Genomic DNA, 14,296 nt, shown 5'->3' on the forward strand with positions numbered 1-14,296 from the left:
GCCCGAAGAAACTACAGGAGACATCCCATGGCAACAAACAGACATCTCCTGCAAGTCATAGTTAAGGATACCAGGGAAGAGAAGGAAGAAATAAAAAACGTAAGCTGGCTCAAGTGGTGCTCCGAACTGAACGAGCACACCTCCCTTGGTAAGATGTGGGCCCAGATCCGAAGGGCATCTGGGAAGGCAACACCACCACCACCAACCCATCCCAACCCAGAAGAGGAAGCCGAGAGACTTGCAAAACTGTTCTGTGACCGAGCAGCAACGAAAAACCTCCCGAGACAGGCGGAGGAGACACAACGGCGTCTGCGACAGGTCAGACTCCAGATGATCGAAGAGGCCTGCAACAGTGAAGATGACACTGACAGACCTTTCAACCAGCAAGAACTCCAGAAGTCGATAAAACGAAGCAAGGACACAGCTCCAGGGGCCGACAGGATAACCTACTCCATGCTTTCTCATGCCGGTACAGCCGGACACGAGGCTCTGCTACAAGCCATCAATGCTTCGTGGACAGCACAAAGACTCTCACCGGAATGAAAGAAGGCAGATATACAGCCCATTCCGAAGCCCAGAGAACCAGACAAACCGAGGCCCATCTCCCTTCTCAGCTGCATAGCGAAGACGGGAGAAAGAATGGCTCTCAACCGACTTAAGTGGAAAGTAGGCAGCCCACACCCTCACATCTTTGCTTACACCGAGAACACCGGCACAGGCAACAACATCGCCGAGATACTCAGCACAGTGGACTACAAACCAGCTCTGGTGGTCTTCCTCGACCTGGAGAAGGCCTTCGAACTAGCAAATCCACTGGCCATTACAACGACGCTCGCTGAAAAAGGCGTCAAAGGAAGGTTGCTGGGGTGGATCCAGAACTACCTCACACAGAGAGAAGCAAGAGTACGCTTTCAGGGAGCAACCTCAAGCTACAGGGTCCATGAAAACGGAACCCCACAAGGAGGCATCCTCAGTCCAATGCTGTTCAATGTCCTGATGGAAAATCTAGTCAAACTTCCTTTCAGACACACAGCCAAGCTCCTATGCTATGCAGACGACTTACAGCTTATAGTAAGAGGATCAAACAGACTAGCCAACACGCAACACGCACTCCAACTTATAGAAGAGGAGTGCAACAGACTTGGACTCAAGATAAATCCAGCCACGTCGAAAGCGATGGCCAACTGCACAGACACACCAGACAAGATGCTCTCCATACAAAACACGCCGGTAGTCTGGACCAACACCCACCAGTGTCTTGGAATCTGGTTTGACCAGAAACTCACCTTCAAGCCGCAACTCGAGTATCTCAGGCACAGGACGAAGAGCAGACACAATATAATGAGGTCGCTCACCAGCAAATCCGCAGGAGCAAACCTTCATGTGCTCAAAGCCTACTACACGGCCGCCATCAGATCGCTGGTAGATTACAGTGCTCCAGCACTCATTGGACTGAGAGAAGACCAAATAGCTAAGTTAGAAGTCATCCAAAATAATGCTCTCAGGACCATGCTCGGAGCACCCATGTGGACCAGAATTTGCAATTTGCAAATGGAAACCGAACTACCACCCCTGGCAGTACGAGTCAAGCAGGTGACAGCCGGTCTCCTCGCCAAAATCTGTAGAGCAGACAAGCCCACAGTTGCCAAGATTCGAATCAGTGCCTCCCTCCACCTCGACCACAGAGTGGGAGGGGCCACCTGGTCGCACGAGGCAAGCGAGGTCATCCGACACCTGCAAGCAGAAACACTCGTCAAGAACAACCAAGACACACGAGACAATGGTTACGCTGTTCCTCCACCAGCCACACTCAAATTTACCGACCTAGGCGATAGTAAAGCCAACCTCCAGAAGGAGGACCTCAAAAAAATAACTCTCCAAGCCATAGCCACCGAGACACCGGCTGATGCAGCATCATACTTCACAGACGGCTCGGTGGACCCAAAACATCATAGATCCGGAGCGGCCTTCTACACCCAAGGTCAGACCCTCCGATGGAGACTTTCCAATGACTGCTCCACCCTACAAACAGAGCTGGTAGCAATCTCAAAGGCCCTACAACACGCTGCAACACAACACAACAAGTCCATCATAATTCACACGGACTCGAGATCGGCCATGCAGGCACTGCAACACAGTCAACCAAGAGACAACGTCCACATCATTACCTCGATCCTCGCACAGCTACAGGAACTCCAAAGCCAAAACCGCCCAGTCGTCTTACACTGGATTCCCAGTCATGTAGGGATCGGAGGAAACGACGTGGCAGAAGAAGCAGCCAAGACAGCTACACGTTCTAGTAGCGTACACATCCAAGTTCCAGCAAGCGTGCAACAGATCAAGAATCACCTCAGAAAGACTAGCAAGCTCCACATCAAAAAGAGCTTCCTTCATGCATTCAACGCTGGTTCCCAATCAGCCAAATGGTACCTGGCGGCCACAAAAGGGGAACCACCTTTCGCTGACAAGAAAACTCCAAGACAAACCCAAGTCAGCCTTCATCGACTACGACTCGGGTACAAGTGCTCCTGGCAGATGATCGGAAATGACGTCATGGATTGCACCTACTGTCAGGAGCCAGCAGCCAACCCACTTGAACACTATCTCCTCGACTGCGAGGTCACACAAAGCCTCCGAAACAGAACTCAAATCTCCCAAGAAACACACACAACACCAGCGGCCACTCTAACCCGAAACGCCCAAACAGACCACATTCACCACCTACTCCGGGTCATCACACGATACCCACCACCCAGATAGCTTAGAAAGCATCCTCTCCCAGCAAGTGCGGACCCCAGTTCGGGGGGTGCGCCACTCGGAAACTGACCACGTCCAAGAGTGGGGGTTGGTGGTAAGCGTCCACTGATAGGGGGTCCGCTCACACTTGCAACCTGCAGTATCCCTCCAATCTGCAGGTGGGACCACCTCCAATCCCAATCCGGTCTGGCTGCTCCTGGAGCTCCAGCCGGAACCACCAAACGGGCCGCCTATAGGCAAAGGCCCGTGTCGGACTACGGTCCGACAATCTCAACAACAACACAACAACATGTAATCCAGTTGCCTCTGAAGATGTTGTGGGGTATGTTATGTTTGGTTCTAGACTCAAAAATCACGATGTGCTCTCTGTATACATGTTGTATTGGATGTACAATGCAGCTTGGTGCTGGGAAGGCAGCATGGTTACAAGTGTGATGTAGAGAGAGCCGATTGGTGAGGATGCTCAGAGGAGGACAGCTTGTGGGTCGCCATGCTCGCCGACGGGAGCGAGGACCGCCAGGCAGGAGGAGGAGGTGTTGCTGGCTGGTTGGTGTAGGTAGAAAGAGAGAGATCACCACGAGGTCAGGTCTTAAATAGCGGGGGTTGGCGTGGCTTAGTAGTTGACCTCCGCTCCGTGGGCGGCGCTGGTTAACCTAGACCAGAGGCATACACTGGGGAATTGGTGGGGTCGGCTACGCAGCAACAAACAGCGTTTGTAGGGGAGAAATCCACTACAATGTCTTGAATAAAGACGAAAGCTAAGGTGATCTGTTGTTTCCCTTTTCCCGTGTGATTTTATCAAGATATATATATATATATATATATATATATATATATATATATATATATATATATATATATATATATATATATATATATATATATATATATATATATATATATATATATATATATATATATATATATATATATATATATATATACCATCAGTCCATATAACACGCGGACTTCCATAGATATGATATATAGACATACAGTAAACATAGATATGTTATGCTACCCCGTGAAAACTACACTTTAGTCTCACTGTGCTGAGTGTAAACAACTCATCCTCGGTGTTCACTAGTTGATCAGGAGGCTCAGTACACGTATCATATAGTTGAACTAAAATAACGTTATTCAATATCAAATAGGGAACATACGCAATTAATTATAAGTTAGAATAACATCAGAACGCCTAATTCTGAACTGTCCTAATTTATTTATTGTTTTATAAAGCGTATTGATATGGTTCTCTCTCATAAGAGGAAGTAAATGAGGTGTAAACAACCATTGATGGTCCGCGTCATGGAGCTGCTGTACACAGTGTCTGAAAAGAGGAGTTCTGATGATGCTCACTTAACTTCGTAAGTTTTTTTTATTTTTAAGATACAGTTTCTCACCACAACTATTATAGGGCCATTATTTGTTTTAGTACACCCTCTAATTTGTTCACGAGATGTTTGATCTCTCAGGTATTTTGATGTGTTTTGTTCAGTTATGACCTTCGTTTACATGGGAAAAGCCTTGTTTAAAAGAAAAAAGTAATTATATAGGACTAACCCGCGAGCGAAATTGATTGAAAAAATTATAAAAACTTCTGATTTTCATTGTTATATTGTTGTGGACACTGTTGTAGTTTGTGGCAGTATGTTAAACATTTATATATTTTTTTAAATAAACGCTACTTAACATTTGTGGGAATGAAGAACAGATCTAACCCGCCAAACAAACCTACCTAACCTTACCTAACTTCCCCGGTATATTAGACAGAAAGAACTTACTATGAAATGGTGAAATTTGAGGCACTTAAAGGACGTGAGATAAGAACATAAGAAAATAAGGAGTCCGCAATAGGCCGGTTGGTCTGTGCATGGCAGCTCCTGTCGAGAGTTACTACCACTCTCTATCATCCATGAATCTATCTAGCCCCCTTTTAAAACTTTCCAGCGTTCCAGCACTTACTACAAAGTTGCTAAGCTTGTTCCACTCGTCCACCACCCTATTTGTGAACCAGTTCCTTCCTATCTCCCTCCTAAACCTAAACTTATCCAACTTAAATCCGTTGCTATGAGTCCTATCCTGCTCGGATATTATAAGAACTTTAGGTAAATTTGCATTTTCACACCGTTCACTTTTTGCAAGTAAAAAATATATTTTTCTACTGTACTTGTGTGTTTAGACCGAATATGACCTTCATTTTTGGTGGAAATTGACGTGGTTTTTTAGCGATTTTTTTTTTGTTTGACGTTTTCCGAAAAAAAAAAGTGGCTAAGCAACTAAAAAATACACAAAAAACACTAGAAAAAAACAAAAACCTAACCTAACCTAGCCTAACTTAACTGACTCTCACCATATGATGGAATCACCTATTTCTTACCTTATTGGCCTGGTTCTTGTTCGTCGTTGCATTCTGGGATTCTTACACAACGCCACATATGTTGGTCTTTGCGATATTTACATTCAGTCTTGCTCTTAGTACACTTTACTGAGGTTGGAAGAACACCATGTGATCGAAAAAATGCTATAGTTTCTACTTTATTTTCCAAAAACTCGCTATCAGCTCCATATACTTTAAGTGACATCCATCGCAGACTTCCATGGTCGGAACTGAACTTAGAATTTCAAAATATGAGAGACCCAAAATAAAACTCGATTTTGATTGGGCCAAATATACTCTGAATTAACCCTAAAATCATTTTAATTGGTTCCAAAAGCAAAAACGCTTTTGATTGGCCGCTTGATGATTTATGAAGGAGACGCGAGAGACACGCAGTGTTGGGTGAGAGGCAGACGATAATGGCAGGAGGTTAATGGAAGAAAATAGAATTTTGGGGGGAAAAGCTATCTCCGTTATTATACGTTTCCGCCGGTAATGTAATAGATGAAAATTATCTTATAATTAGACGTCTTATTCAAATATGATAATAGATTAGTGGTAGGAATGAACGGTGCGTAAACTCAATAATACCAAACTTTATCTATATCTCCTCTATTGATTCCTTTCACCCACTTAAATACTGCTATCATATCTCCCCCCACTTTTCGTCTTTCTATGGAATGCAAGTTTAGTTTCTTTAATCTATCTTGATATGGAAGGTTTCTAAGTCCCGGAATCATTTTCGTCATTCTTCGCTGCACCGACTCCAGTGAATTGATATCCATTCTATAATAAGGGCACCAGAACTGAACAGCATAATCGAGGTGCGGCCTGACTAGCGCAAGATATAAGACCTCTGCACTCTTATTACTAACACTTCTAGATATAAAACATAATACTCTGTTTGCCTTATTTTGAACATTAATGCACTGTTTTCTAGGCCGTAGGTCCGGGCTTACAAGTACCTCTAAGTGCCTTTCACAAGTCGACTTCTCTAGGTTGATGTTGTTAAGGCTGTATACATTGACAGTATTTGTTCTTCCAATATTAAGTATGCTGCACTTGCTGGTGTTTAATTTCATTTGCCTTTTATCGGACCACTCCTGCAGTTTATTTAAATCCTCCTGTAGTGCATTTGCATCCTGCCCTGAATTACCGGTAATCTGCCTCCCTATTTTGGTGTCATATGCAAACTTGCTTATGTCACTGCTGATCCCAGTGTCTAGATCATTTATGTAGATTATGAACAAGAGTGGGCCCAGTACTGACCCCTGGGGAACCCCACTGGTTACACAGCCCCACTCAAATTTAACACCATCTATGCTGACCCTCTGTGTTCTATCGGTGTGCCATGATTTTGTCCAATTTAAAACTTTTCCCTCGATACCATGAGCCTTAACTTTTCTCAGAAGCCTCTGATGCGGTACTCTGTCAAACGCTTTGCTAAAACCTAATTAAATAATATCATAATTTTCGTCATTATCTACTACCTCGAAGACTTAACTAAAAAAGTCAGCAGATTTGTTAGACAAGATTTTCCCTTTATAAACCCATGTTGAGAGTTGTAGATTAATTTGCTTTTCTCTAAATGTGATCAGATGCTATTTGCTATACAGGTAATTGATTCAAGAAATTTACCCACTACTGATGTCAAACTAATGGCCGGTAATTTGATGCTGATGCTCTGTCTCCCTTTTTGAATATAGGTACTACATTTGCCTGTTTCCACAAGTCTGGCACAACTCCCGTGTCTAATGATTTTGTAAATAAATTTATGAGGGGTCCGCTAATCTGTTCCTTACACTCTTTCAAAACTCGAGGGAAAATTTCATCCGGCCCTGGGGATTTTGTCTTCTTTAATTTATTTATCTTCTTAAGAACATACTCTTTTCTGATATTGATGTTCTTTAATTTCTCTTCTTCTTCATTTCCCCTAAATATCAGTTCCACCTCTGGAATTTCCTCGTGAATTTCTTCTGTGAAAACTGATAAGAAGTAGCTGTTTTATGCTTTGGTTATTTTCTCAATATCATCGATCACTTCCCCTCTCTCTGACTTTAAAGTCCCCGCTTTGTCCTTGACCTTTGTCGGCTCTATGCATCCCTGGCAGGTTGGTCCTGTACAGTATATTAAAAAAGCAAAACAAGTTAATAATCGTCCATTGGCTTCCGCAGGTTCCTGCCATGTTTACCTGAAGTTATACTCCTTACTTAGAGTCAGTTGCCTCCACCTCCTTGTAGGTTAGGTTGGTTGGTTCATTTGTTATGAGAATATGTTTCCTTTTTGCGTATTTTGGGTGTGTTTTACTAAAATTTTACCTCCATTTTTGTGCAAATTAGCTGTTTCTGTTAAAAATTTAAATATAATTAAAAAAAATGCCAATTTGCACAAGAAATGAAGGTCAGATTTCAGTAAAACTGAAAAACATAAACAAAAACTTTTCTTGTACCAAACCCTGAGAACAGTCAATGGACGAATATTTACCCCAAAATGCAAGTCATCCTTCATAAAAAATGGCTATTTTCCATCGAAAACAAAGGTGAAATCTGAACAAAATACAGGTTGACAATCCCTTATCCGAAATCCTTGGGACCAGAAGCATTTCGGATTTCGGAATTTTTCGGTTTTCAGAATGGTTATTTTTTTTTTTTTTTTTTAATGTATATTAGCCCATCCGGCACACTGACCCACATTGGGGCCTGGGGAATATAATAATAATTATAATAATAATAATAATAATTCATAGGTCTAGGTCGTGTTGCTCACTTTTTATCTTTTTTTCATTCCTGTATTTCTTTATTATTATTATTATTATTTTATTTATACGGTATTATTGTTATCATTATTATTTTATTTTGGTGTATTTTTAATTAAAATTTTTATTTACTATGAATAATTACAGGTTGTACCTTTCTAGTCCGGCATTCCGTGGTCCGGAACTATTTTAGTTTGTCCAATAGGTAGATAGGCAGTATTTTTTTTTTTTTTTTTTATAACTTATCTGAATTATTATTATTATAGGAGTATTAAATATTCACCCCTCAGGCCCCAATGTGGGTCAGTGACCTATGCCCGGGTGGGCTAATCCCCGTAAAAAAAACATCAACAAAGCCGTGGGAAATTAAGGTTTGTTTACATCTAGCAGTTCGGCTGCTCTCTCTCTCTCTCTCTCTGGGTTTTATTTTCTTCAGTTTTATATGTAGAACCAATCAGTCATTGCTTTTGTAAGCATTAACGAAAGCAATGCCGGCAGCCGTCTCGTCTCCTCGTGTGTTTTAATATTCCACGTATTATTAATGAATTGTATTGTTCATTTTGCACACACAAACATTAATTCAATAAAAAAAATTCAGAAACATTAATTAAAATATATATGAACGGTAAATAAGTGTTGCTTTCATATTCTTATGTAGAGTAATGACGATATGTTTTCACATGTGCGCACTTACATACGCGATCTCTCTTTTTTTCTTTACCATTATCGTTAGCTACTTCTATTGTTCCATTTATTAACATTAAATAACATTACTTAAAACAACCTATTAATTTTACTACAGCTACAACCAGGGTCTTATTTTCTTCAGTTTTATATGTTGAACCAGTCAGTCACTGGTTTTGTAAACAACGAAAACAAAGCCATCTCGTCTCCTCGTGTGTTTTAATATTCTACGTATTATTAATGAATTGCATTGCTCATTTTGCACACATAAACATTAATTCAATCAAAAAGACATTCAGTAATAAACAATAATGAATCCTTTGTACATAAGAGAAATGACGCTGTTTACACGATTGTGCACGTCTGAACGTTGGTGAGCCGTCAAAGTTAGTTTCCACCGTCAAAATTTTTAATTGTTTTTTTTTGGTGTGTGTTCCAATAAAAAACGTTGAATTAAAAACTCGCAAAATTTGAGAAGCTACTGTACGACATTTAACCCTTCAATATGTCTTCAAAGAGACCATGAAGCAGAGAAAGTGGTGCTAGTGCTTCCAAGCGTAAGCACAAGTCACTATCTATCCAGGAAACGGGTGAATTTCTATGGTCCGGCACCGGTCAGGTCCCGAGGTTGCCGGACTAGAGAGGTACAGCCTTTATTATTATTATAATTATTATTATTATTATTATAATTAGTATTACTATTACATTTTTGCCCCCCAGGCCCCGATGTGGGTCAGTGAGCTATGCCTGGGTGGGCTAATCCCTGTAAAAAAAAAAAAAAAAATTGCTCCACAAAAAACTTTCGGTTTTCGGAATTTCGGATAAAGGGTTGTCAACCTGTACATCCAAATACATCAGAAACCAAACATCTAGACCTCTAACTTTTACTAAATTAACCTACATTAACTTAACCTCACCTCAACTCCAGAACTGCACCTCGACGAGGCAAGATCTCTGCTCCCAAGGTACTACGTGAAACTGACGATGAGGCTGACCTGTGACTAGGCTAAGGTCGTAAGACTGTATCCAGTCAAATGCCCTTAACCCAAGCAACTAAACCTCCTTGTTCTAAGGAAGTTTTTTGACTCCCTAAGAATCAGTGGGGTGACAAGGGTCGTCCGCAAACCAGTGAGTGGTGGTCTTATGGTCACCTGAGCGGATGGGAACAGGTCCAGCAAATAGCCAACATAAAAAATAATGGGATCAAGATACTAGTGGAAGCTCACACACAGGATAACTTGGTGTTGGGAGTCATCTCCCACACCGAGATAGAACACCTTGGAAAAGAAGAACTGGCCGAGCTGATCGGAGACCAGCTCTCAATAGTACGGAAGCTGACCAGCATAACTGCACTGGTTGGTTACGCAAAGTATCTACCAAGCACCATATTGCTGGGATGGGAGAACATCCCAGTAAGACCGTATGAGAGAAGACCCACAAGGTGTTATAAATACCAGTGGTATAGCCATCTGGCAGGGTAGTATTGAGCTCGGGAGGTCTGTTGCAGTTGCGGGACACCCGGGCACAAGCACACAAATTGCTTGGCGGCCACCAAGAAATGCACAGCTTGTGGTGGCCCTCACTCCTCCAACTGGGAATGTCCTAAGTGGAGGAAGGAGTGTAAGGTGGCTAAGCTGTGAAGCAAGAAAAAACTGAGCTACAAGGAGGCTCTTCTTGTAGTGAAGACCGAAGAAAAGAAGAATCAAGACCCAACAAGACCACAGAAAAGAAGTCAGAATTAAACAAGAGCGAAGAAAAGACAAAAAAGCCAGATACAGTAACATTAAAATTATCAACGTTTTTAGACCTTTATGAGTACCCTGTATACAGTATACCAGAGCAAGACCAAGAAGAAAAATGGAAATTGAAAAGTAAAAATAACTAAAGGAAGAGCTCTAAAGAGAGCAACTTAAGAAAAAAACAGCTTCGGCCAAAATAGCCGAAAGGCGAAGTGGCCAGTAATCTCCAAACAAGCCAACCTAATCCCTGCTGGGGACCCTATCCCCTGTGGAGCTCCAGGCAGCTCACAGTGGAACAAGAAATGTTGGGTGGAGATTTATTGATCTAATTTCTTAGGTGTTCCTCACTTGTGCAATTTTTCTGAAAGAATTATGTCTCCAAGAGGCTTCAAGGGTTGAGGAATGTATATATGAGGTAGAAATTGCCGAAAAGTAAGTGCTTCTATGCGATTTGAAGATGTGCTAAACCGAATAATAACCCATTATATTATGATATTTGGGTAATTATTGACGACTGACCTGCGGCCAAGTTCTATTAGGTTCTCGTAAATGTCTCCTCTTTTATAATGATAAGAACATCTGTAGAAAAAATTAACAAAATCAAACAACTCCTTCTGGTTAGGAATGTTTATACAGTAGTTACACAACAATCGACGCACGACGAAATAAATGCCAAATAGCGCCAGAGCCATTGTCACTCAAGAGTTCTCGCTTTGTTCGCTGGTAATTGATGATTAGCCAGTCAGAGTGCACTTACGTAAAATAGCGTTAGTAGGAACTTAAGCCGATTGTTGCAAAATATCCACAACGTTATAAAAACGCCACAATTTCACTGTGTTTTATAGTGGACACTCATAGTTTGTCAAAATGTGTTGTTTGAAGACCTCATCAACCTAACCAAACAAATCTACCTAACTTCCTAGCCCGGGATATTAAACAGAAAGAGCTTACTAAGATATGGTGTAATTTCAGATTTTTGGTGCACACGAGAGTAGCTGCCCTTACTAAATGGCTCATAAGCATAGACTGAGCATCCGACCCAAGCAGCGGAGTGTTTTGAAATACGTCAATATGATTGGTTGTTTACATCCTGGGATGAGATGTCACTGCCACATTACCGCCAAGAAGATAAAGTAGTGGGTGCCTAGGCGCCTTATTACCAAACAAAGCATTTGTACAAGAAATTATTATCAGATCAGTACTCACTGATGAAAATATATAGTTAAAAAAAATCAAAACAAATAACGCATTCGTGGGTCAGTCGTCAATATTAACCAATATTTGTTATTGGAAAAAAAGTTGATAAATGTGAGGGAAATGGGGGCCAACCATTACTACTTTTTGGGGTATTATTATCATTTCGGTCATGTAGTGAATTTAGGTTAGGCTGAAATTATGTTTTCCGATGGTTTTTGATGTGTTTTGAATGATTCTGACCTTCAGAAAATAGGTGCATGACTAAAATGATAATATTACCTTTTTTTTTGTGCCACTAATGGGGAAAAGTTACCGGTGGCTTGTTTGATATCTCTATTGCTTCTGATGAGTTAGATCATCGTCAGTCATGGGTCACTGTTATTATAGAAGTAACAAGAGTGTGGAAACATCTGGCAGTGTTCAGTATACCATAATCACACTTTTCACATCCAACCCAGGATGCAATCATGCAACACAGTGGTGAAAGACACCAACATCTCTTTATTTAGGATTATGAATGGTAATTATTGACAACTTTCCTGCTGCTGATATCTCGTAGAAAACAAATTTTAAAATGCCACAATTTCAGTGTTTCATAGTGGACACTGTCATAGTTTGTTTGTAGTGGACACTGTGATAGTTTGCTTATAGTGGACACTGTCATAGTTTGTTTTATAGTGGACATCGCTGTTACGTTTTAAATGCAGGAAAGTGGTTTTCTTACCGTAGAACTCGGATACCTTCACACTGGTTACTCACCCAAGAGATTATGGTGTATCACTACGTAGAATTTCGCTCTGCTTCCGGCATTCAATGCGTTGTGTACTTGATAAATGATGATTTAATGAATTCCATTAATTTCCAACATTCATCTAAGTTATTGGTTATACTTTGTCATAACCAATCAGTCATTACCCTTGGTAATAATAATAATAGAGGGATCACAGATACGGGCAGATGATTGCACTTACGTTTATTTGGCACAATTCCATACACTGGACTTATAATTTGCATGGATAGGTCAGTCACTCACATTCACGCCACAGTACCGTAAGTTATAAGGGAGAGTTTGTCAACCTGGAGAATTAATCGTTTAGATCTATTAGGCCGGCCTGGAGTGCTCTTGTAGCAAACAGACCCTCACCATTGATCACTTCCTTTACAGGATGCGTTAACTTGTCGCTGGACTTAACAAAAATCTCGGGGATTTGCACACACAGACTCGTAGCACTGGTAGGACTGTATGGCCCCTGTTCTTAAGTCCGCAGAGCAGGAGGTCTTCTCTAACCCAAGGTCTAAAGCCCACTGGCTAAATTGGTTTTTTTAGGCGTGAAGTGATGAACAGTACACCACTGTCTCACTGACCTGCCCCCCTATCGGCTAGCTAACATACCACTAATTGAAAACATGTCCCAGTTATGGCTGGCCGGTTACCTTATCTCTACCGTAAACAAACATTTGGGATGGGTTGTGCGGGAGGCCCAACGCAACCCATGACAACCGCTATAGTTATGGCAAATGTGTTAAAAAGTGTTTATTTAAAAGTTCAACCTAACCTTAACCGGCTAATATACCGTAAACATTAAAACAGATAACGCGTTGGTGGTATAGTTGTTAATATTAACCTTATTAATATGTTAGTACTATGTGCAAAACTCTGGAACACTGAAATGTAAGAAGGAACAACTTTAGGACATTTTTCTCATGATAATGGTAAAGATTCGTCTTCTGCCAAAATGGGAATTTGATAAAGGAAATATATTTTCTTATCTATTTCATGGTGATCTGAACAAAGGTTAATATTGACGACATGCCCATCGCAGCATAATTTGTGTTGATGGATCTTGTCTTACCGGTACTATATTTTCATCGCTGAGTACAGATGTGATATTCATTTCTTGGGCAAATGCTTCGTTTGGTAGATAATTAGGCCCCTAGGCTCATACCAGCAGCACTACTTCTTCATTTGTGGCTATAAAATGGTATGGTGGCCTGATCCACTCTCGATATTGTCTTCCACTTATTATTTGTTTCAGTGCAATAACCAAGCTGCTTGGTCCTTGCGGCTTCTCTCACGTCTCAAAAAATTTAAAATTGCACCATGTCAAAGTAAGTTCCTTCTGTTTAATATGCCTCTCAGCTAAGAAATTAGGTAAGGTTAGGTTGGTACGGTCTTCTAACAATGCTTCGGCTATTTGTGTTTCTTATCGACTATGGTCAGGTTAGGTTTAATTTAAAGATAAACCTTTTTTTTTTAATACATTTGCCCAAACTAAGACAGTGTCCATTGCAAAACACAGTTAAATTGTGGCATTTTATGTTACTTTTCTATTAAAAATCGGTGACGGGTGTGTCGTCAAAAGTTACCTGAATGTATATATTACCTTTATTTCCATCATTAATGCATATTTAAGATACAACCATGATTTGTATAAACAGAAGTCACGGTCAAAGAAAGGTGATATAACAAAGATACTAAAACTATCTAACCAGGAGCAAACACATAGTACAGTAATGGTTTAAAATAAAAAAATTTAGATTTAGGTTTGGGATAGGTAAACACTGGTTTGGAAATACTTTAGAGTAGTGGATGAGTGGAACAAGTTACCAAACACCATCATTAATTCGGGTATTATTTTAGTTTTGGTCATTTGGAGAATCTTTGGAATTTAACTATTGGAATCAGTAGTTTAGACACTTTTAAGAAACTTTTCTTCTCTGACGCTTTCCTTGCAAACGACTTACATAAGCTGGGGGTGGGGGAACCCCAGTTAGGGGGTTATG

General features: G+C 40.9%; 1 protein-coding gene across 1 annotated transcript in view; it reads left to right on the top strand.

Annotated features, from left to right (window-relative positions):
• Window positions 1-3,827: 3,827 nt before the first annotated feature.
• LOC121870391 (mediator of RNA polymerase II transcription subunit 16-like) overlaps window positions 3,828-14,296 on the top strand; it is a gene marked incomplete in the record, with an annotated part of 168,675 nt that continues 158,206 nt past the window's right edge. Inside the window, 1 exon segment of the mRNA XM_042372215.1 lies at window positions 3,828-4,124. Within this exon segment, the coding sequence (XP_042228149.1) occupies window positions 4,033-4,124 (92 nt within the window).

This window comes from Homarus americanus, unplaced genomic scaffold (genome assembly GCF_018991925.1).
Source record: "Homarus americanus isolate GMGI-L3 unplaced genomic scaffold, GMGI_Hamer_2.0 scaffold40856, whole genome shotgun sequence".
In the NCBI taxonomy this organism is placed as follows: Eukaryota; Metazoa; Arthropoda; class Malacostraca; order Decapoda; family Nephropidae; genus Homarus; species Homarus americanus.